Genomic DNA, 7715 nt, shown 5'->3' with positions numbered 1-7715 from the left:
CTACCCTCACCGCCAACTAACAGTCTCCCACCACCATTGTCAGTAATGGTGGTTGGAGATAACAGTCGGCAGTGCAACAGTAAGGCTGGTGAGGATGGCAACGGCTACTAGAAAGAGGGTGGTGGTGGGAGAGTGGTAGTCAGCGGAGTAACTGGTGAAGATGGTGACAACTACTAGATCGAGAGTTTTAGGTTTTAAATGAATCGGCAAAATCTAGACCGTTCATGGTTCAAATTAGAGCTTTCACACGCATGATATGCAGGAGAATCCAATAGACTGCACTGTTCAAAGATCGTTACTCCAAGCCATATCCCCTGAACCGAAAGCACACGAAGAATGGCCGAATGAAAGAGCAGGCTACGAAGATACTCCAGTGGATCCCAGCACACAACTAGTTACGCAAATAGTGGATATTCTCCTTAAAACGTTCTAATACCGTCAGCAGGCAATGATGTGCAAAATTAGTTCTAATGCAAAGATGATCCAACACGTTACAGGTATCATCACATTCACAGTTTTGTAACAGCTTATTGCCTAAAGCTGTCACAGAATCAGGTGAATTTGAACCATAGGAAGATAGAAAACTACAGTTTGGTTTCAGCGAGCAAAAGCAATGATGAGAATTAAAAGAATATCTTACATATTTACCAAAATTTGTAGCCAATCTCAACCTCAATTGGCAATGTCGAACTCAATATGCGTTAAGCAACCCCAAGCAAATTAACTAGCTTTCTAACCTAATATGACTGCAAACACCGGAAATACGTCAGCAATAAATTCAAGAAAAGCAAATTTCAGGGACAAATCAAATTTCCCCGGATTTCTGGGCTGCTTCAATTTTTCTTTTCCGTTCCTTGAGACGATCAACATGATCCTGCTTCCGTTTCTTGCCATGCTGAATTAAAAAATAAATAAATATTAGCCACACCACAGAAAGGAAACACTTTCAAACTCGAAGATAGTACTTCAGATGGCATATGAAGATTTCAGAGGTAAAAGAGCATTTGACAACTAAACAAAATCTACCAGTGATCAAACATCAGGCTGAAAATAATAAAATATTACCTAGAAAAAATGTAGTAGTAACTCATCCACTAAAGTTATATCAACATGAGAATTAAGAAGCAATTAAAGTACGGATACACAAGTTACTCGCCAAAGAAGAAGAAATTTCAAAAGATTTAACTCTCCCCGATCCCCAATTCTCTGCTTCCCACTCTCCTCTTCCAATGTCCTATTTTTTTTTCTAGTTCCTTAAATCCCCCACCCCCTAAAAAAAAACAAAAACCCCTCTTCCTCAAGTCTAGTGGAAACCATTGCATTATGTTTCAAATATTATTTGTTCTAGAAGCATTTGATCAAAGCATCTGACCACAAAAAAGTTTCCATCTTTAGGCGCTAGGACTATACGATACCAACACCTAATCTTCCACAGAAAGTATATTCATAAACAACCTTCACAAAAATTGTAATGTTACAGTTTACTACCAGATTACAATAGCTTTTAGTTTTTTTAAGAGCTGTCTACTCAATTTACTGTATGAAAAGAAACATGCAGAAACAACTTCTACCTCTTGCATAAATACTTTTAAATACCAAGTCCTGATCAAACTAAGCAACAAGGTATCCGTGACAACAATGTACTCGGATGATAAGCAATCAGCAAAAGGCACGGTTCCATTCAACTATGAAATGCCAGTAACTGAACATTGCACATGGACACATTATCAAAATGATGTACGACTTCCAAGAATCCCAAGATAGTAAACCCCGTGCAATGTGCATTGACCAGATGAAGAACAAATTCAGTATCCAGATATACTGCTGTTAGCTTAGTACATAATTTGTCCAAGGCATTCTAACTTCAAAGCACACTTTCTTTTTTGTCATACAACAATACTAACAGCATAATTGATAAATTTACCTGCATAGCTTCATACATTCCCCTCTTTCTACGTGACATCACAACTGTCGACCTGTTTGCATAATCCTGGACAATTTGTTGCAAGTCCGGCTCAGATTCCCTAGCCTCTGTCCCTTTAGAAGAGCTCTGCTTATTATCTGAGGCAGTTGAAGAATACTGCACACCATCAACTTCCAGTTTCAATTCATCGAGATATTGGTTCTGATCAACAAGCATCTGCATCCATTCCAAAACTTGGTAAAGTCAACAGGGATGTAGTAATGAACTTACTATGAAAATGAAGAAAGCAAAGAGCATCAAATTCAATTTAAAGAACTGTTGTGCATATGATCGACATACAATTCAATTAGTCAAAAGAAATGCCTACCTTGCGCTTTCTCTCAGCAGCTTCATTAGCTTCTGCTCGATCAATAATACCTTCAACCAGTAATTTACGAGGATCTTCTAAATCTTCTGTTTCTTCACCCGGTAATGGAAGGACTTCATTTCTAGCATGAGCCTGCAACCGTTTAATGGTCTCCGCATACTCAGGAATGTAACCTTCAGCCTCATTGTCAACAAAAGGTGACAAGTGTGGTGGAGGAACCCTGTTGACAAGTATCAATAATTCATGCATTGTGATTAGTATCACAAATTGTGCAGCAGCTTTCACCTTTAAAGTAACAATGGAAGTATAAATATTTAATAATAGAAAATTATTCATGTGGTTGATACTAGCAGACATGGAGGCCCACAAAGAACTCTTTTCTCAAGAGAGATGGTTTTGTGTGCAGAATTTATCTGCCCAAGCACAGGAAATCAGAACAAAAATACTTAACAATGGCGAAGGCCAGAGAGATTAACAAAGATAAATCAAGATTATGGACACATATACAAGGGACTTCAAGAAAAATTACCTTCCCACCATATAATCTTCAGTTGGCAAAATTATGCGTGCATTAATACAATCATATACCCATTGTGGTTGCACATATTCTCTGGAGAGGAATATATGACCTTGTGTTGGTCGGTCAACAATCTGCACGTACAAAAAGCAATCGCTCAGAATAATCATTATTAAAAAAATTTCAACAAATTGTATAGATATAATATGTTAATGTGCCATCTCATCTATGATGTGTTTAATGGCAAACCTGATGGGTAATGCTTTGATCAGCTTCCTCATATGGAGCCCCTTCTCCCTCCCAGGAAACAATACCACCAAAAGCAGGAATGATAAAAAGCAACGACTCTCTGGGAGCCTGAACATGGCAAATTACATTCATAAAAAGAGAGAATAATCGCGAGACAAGGAAATAGCATAACTAAAAATGTAGTAGAGACTGTTAAGTTACAGCAAGAACATGCAAGTACTGCCTAGTTCCAAACAAAATCTGTACTATGATTCAAAACAGATACATGAGTGTTCTTCCACATTTAAGTGAACTTTCAGGCACTAAACTAAACATACTGATGCCTAATCCCCACCCCCCCCCCCAAAAAAATAAAAAAAAAGTGGACGAGTACATAGTGAAATACATTTTCCCACCTTAAACCATGTCAGTTTTCTCCTCTCCAAAAATTTATATTTAAGCAAGCAATCAACCCCTGAAACTTTTTTTTAATCTATTGCAATATCCTCCTACTACTAATGTTTCTCTCCATTATACAAATTCTCGTGGTTATCACATTATCACATGCTTATTTAAGGCTAAATATGAAGGAAAAGAAGCTTTTTTTTGCTATTAAAGGTGAATCTCTAACTAAGATAAGGGAACTGTGTTAGTAACCAACATAAATACACTAAATCTCAAAGGAAATCTCTATATATTTTTTTGCAATTAAAAGCCTAACTTAAGCTTCCAACTTTGATGAGTGGCGTATGTGCCTGATAAGAGTTTGGAGGATAAAATATTTCCAGAAGTAAATTACGAAGGCAGCCAAAGAAACCAACATAAAATCTCATATATAATAATAACAAAGGGTTAAGCTTCTGAAGCTATAACGATTAGTGCAAAGCTTTCACATGGAATTTCAAAAGCCATAACATGTGGTGGACAACAGACTAGAGACAAAGGAGACTTCAAAAACTTTTGCCAAAGCTGTTGACTATTCTGTAACCTCAAGAATTCTCATCACAGCTAACTCAAAAGATGAGTTTCTATTCAAACAGCAAGTAACCTAGTTAATAAGTTTTTAAGAAGTTGATACTCCACCAGCGGAACTTGTTCCTCTTTGCTGACCAGCTTTTGTATTTTTTATTGTGTAGTTTTTGTTCTACGTGTCATATTTTATGTGAAAGAATTCACCTCCTTTCATATCCTTTAAGTCTCTTCTCATAATGGCAACTCCCTTTGCCCCACCCACCAAAACAAGAAAAAGAGCAATATTGACCATCTATTGGTGGAAAAAAGATCAAATCCTCATCAAGGTATAAGTTTTTAAGAAGTTGATACTCCACCAGCGGAACTTGTTCCTCTTTGCTGACCAGCTTTTGTATTTTTTATTGTGTAGTTTTCGTTCTACGTGTCATATTTTATGTGAAAGAATTCACCTCCTTTCATATCCTTTAAGTCTCTTCTCATAATGGCAACTCCCTTTGCCCCACCCACCAAAACAAGAAAAAGAGCAATACTGACCATCTGTTGGTGGAAAAAAGATCAAATCCTCATCAAGGTCTCACTAAGGTGACAAACTAATCTCACCTCACGACTCAAGAAGAATTTCAGATTCCTAAAGAGTTTTTTACACTCCCTTGTATCTTCATCCTCTTCATCCTCATTGGCAACATCTTCTACAAGGCGCATCAATGCACCAGGTTCATTGGAAGGAAGTTGATGTTGAAGTTGAGCTAGCCTTAATTCAGACTCATCAGGTGGTATCCCCTTTTGTTGGGTCTCAACTTGCTCAGATCCAGATACACTAGAAGCTTCAGGATCCACCACCAAACGTTTAGAGTTTGCATCAAAGTATCTTGACAATGCATAAAGATCTGCATAATTTAGAAAGTACCAAATTACATTAATAATCCATCTAAAAAATAAACTTAGAGCATGAGCTACCTACCAAAACTATAAAATGCAAAATTCCATGATTAGCTTCAAGCTGCTAAAATCTCTGAATCAGAACTTGGAAATTCATGTCCCACTGAACAGTGAAAAGTGTACCTGATGCTAAAGCTTCCAAGCGTGGATCAAGAATGGGTGGATACTTCACGTTTATTGAATGATAGAGGTGATAATTTATGAATGCGATGAGAGTCTGCACCCAAAACAAATTAAGTATATTAGAAAGATGAGGAGAGATTTAATAGAACAAACATCTTGTGAGCAAGTTTTCCCCTTTCTAACAAAATGTGTTGGGTCCTGACTTAACCTCTTTTGTCTTTGTTTCTCCTGATTAGAGGACACCTTTCCCCTTTTATAAGATATAACTAAGCATGCATAAACAATTAAAAATGTTATTGCTTCCTTATTCACATAAGTTTTAGTTTATAATACTCTCGACGAATTCATATTAAGTCATGTGAACCATCAAAAGCTAACCTCATAAACTTCCACGAAAGTTAGCATGACATTGAAGTCAACATCATCACCAGGAAAAACTTGCTGCAGTGCATGAGGGGTCAACCATGTGATCTTTTGACCTTCAACCTCAGCCTTAAAGGACAAACATCACAAAGATTTAAAGATTATCAACAAAGATAATGATGACCAGGTAAAGATTTACAGCAATAATACACGATGGGTAATGGTAGCTGATAATATATCCCTTTCACAGAAGACTTTACCTGATAATATATGCCTTTCACAGATATGAAGACTTTTCGTAATTTATGAGTACGTGAGATGTATGCTTGCCATTCATGACTCAACCTAGCAAATAAACCATGATTTACTTGAGATAAGTATTCATAAGATGATCAGCCTATATAGTGAAATCATTAAACCAATTGTACTTTTTATGTTGGTAGAACACTGGTATAAATCTGATACCATTTTCACCTCACCCGCTCTTTTTCTTTTTTCTTTTTTTTAGGGGGAACCGGGGGAGGGGGGGGGGGGGGGACATACGAAGTATCTACCTTCGACAATTATGAATGCGCTTCACTGCAATTTTTTCCCTCTCCAATGCAGGTAATGCTGCAAAAAGGTGCACCATCGTGAGACAATCATCCAAATCTCTGAGTGCATCAACAAACTTCGGGTACCTATAATCCAAGCATTACGACAGAAAATGTTAGTGATTTTTCAATAGCAGCAAGCAACCCACAATCACATCCTTCAAAGCAAATGGATGGAGTTAACAAACCTCTCACGGATAATTCTATCTAGCTTATAAGAAGGTGTGCGGGTTCGCAAACGATTTGCGAGATCTGGGTTCTTCTTTGACTCGGCTTTCTTTATCTTCTTCTCATACGCCCTTATATCTCTAAATATCTCAAGCAAAGGCTCATGCTGCAGGAAAGCAATATCCTTCACATGGTAATAAGTATGGTGGTTTCCCTTCACCTTCTTCTTTGGCTCCCGGGGGAATATGCCCTTGAGAATGGATAGTTTCCTACAATTTTCAGGCCGTTAAAATAATGAATCATTCATAGTCCCAGACAAATGATCTTTTCCAACAAAACAAAACAAGCCTCTGACATAGTTTATCCAATAACCAGTAATGACATGTCCCCCATACAGGCATATCGAATAGCACTTACTGACAACTACAAGTATGGGAATTTCCATTAAATTTTAACCTAATATAAGTCACTTCTATACTGCAAACTTCAAAAAGAGCTAAAAACAAAAAAAAAAAACCACGTTAGTGCCCATGACAATGATGCATACATTTCATTTGACATTCTCCACCAGCCATTTTCTTAATAAGTATTACTCAAATTATCAAAAACCAAAGCCTACCCAAATGATAACTATTATGCTACCAGCAACAGTACACAAATAAATGCTACCAAAATAAGTGATTTCACTGTGATTTTAAAGTCGCCAAACGAAGCAAATCCAGCTCGAAACTACACAAAATTTACATAAAACCATAATCATATCCCTAGCCCCCGAACCAGAATACATAAACTATATATATAATCTGTGTGAGAGATGAACCTGAAAACAGGAAGATTGACTTGAAGATGCTTGACTGCCTGTGACCTGGTGATGTACTTAGCAGCATTTCCCTCCTTTTTCTTTCCCTGGAAAGTACGAGAGAAAATTTGAACGGGAAAGGGTGAGAAAATACAGATAGTAAATAATCAATGAAACTTTCGATTTGCATATCGGCCACAGGTTATCGGGAAAACATAGCGGTGGAGAACAAGAACTTACGGCAGGCCTGTAGTGCTTCGGCATGGTTACAGCGAAGCAAGCTGAGCCACAGAGCGAGCGAGAGAAAGAGGGAGATGGAGGCTAAGGAAAGAGGAACAGAGTTACGTAGAGGTCGTTAGGGTTTAAGCGGTTGATATTGGGTCGGGTTATGCAAGTTTTATTATGACCCATCCTCGGGTAACCGGGTTGAATGATAATCTGGGCTGAGCTCCGTTTGGTCCATATAAATAAACGATTTATATCCTGTTTATTGAGAATTTTTTATTTTTTATTTTTTTGTAAGGAGCTATTGAGAATTATGGTGTTTGGTAAAACGTTCAAAACCCTTTTTTTCCCTTCTTGAATATTGAAAAATCTTTTTAAATACCGGTTAAAAAAACTGATATTTAGATGTGGCTCTAATTACTAACATACTTTTCAAAATAAACTACAAAAACACTTCTCAAAAAACATAATACAAAACATTTTAAAAAAATAATTAA

At 37.1% G+C, this 7715-nt stretch overlaps 1 protein-coding gene across 1 annotated transcript; it reads right to left on the bottom strand.

Moving 5' to 3' along the window:
• Window positions 1-577: 577 nt before the first annotated feature.
• Window positions 578-7375, bottom strand: LOC133859889 (pescadillo homolog). The gene is made up of 13 exons (XM_062295455.1): window positions 7234-7375; window positions 7015-7100; window positions 6215-6463; window positions 5988-6113; window positions 5694-5778; window positions 5449-5562; window positions 5071-5164; window positions 4609-4895; window positions 3058-3165; window positions 2821-2942; window positions 2292-2511; window positions 1925-2140; window positions 578-895 (listed from the first exon to the last, which is right to left on the bottom strand). Exons 1-13 carry the CDS (start codon window positions 7255-7257, stop codon window positions 806-808), a joined length of 1821 nt encoding a protein of 606 aa, XP_062151439.1. The 5' UTR covers window positions 7258-7375; the 3' UTR covers window positions 578-805.
• Window positions 7376-7715: the final 340 nt, after the last annotated feature.

The sequence above is a fragment of the Alnus glutinosa genome, chromosome 2 (genome assembly GCF_958979055.1).
Source record: "Alnus glutinosa chromosome 2, dhAlnGlut1.1, whole genome shotgun sequence".
Classification (NCBI taxonomy): domain Eukaryota; kingdom Viridiplantae; phylum Streptophyta; class Magnoliopsida; order Fagales; family Betulaceae; genus Alnus; species Alnus glutinosa.
The sequence above is the reverse complement of the archived record's forward strand: the minus strand, read 5'-3'. Positions and strand labels throughout refer to the sequence as shown.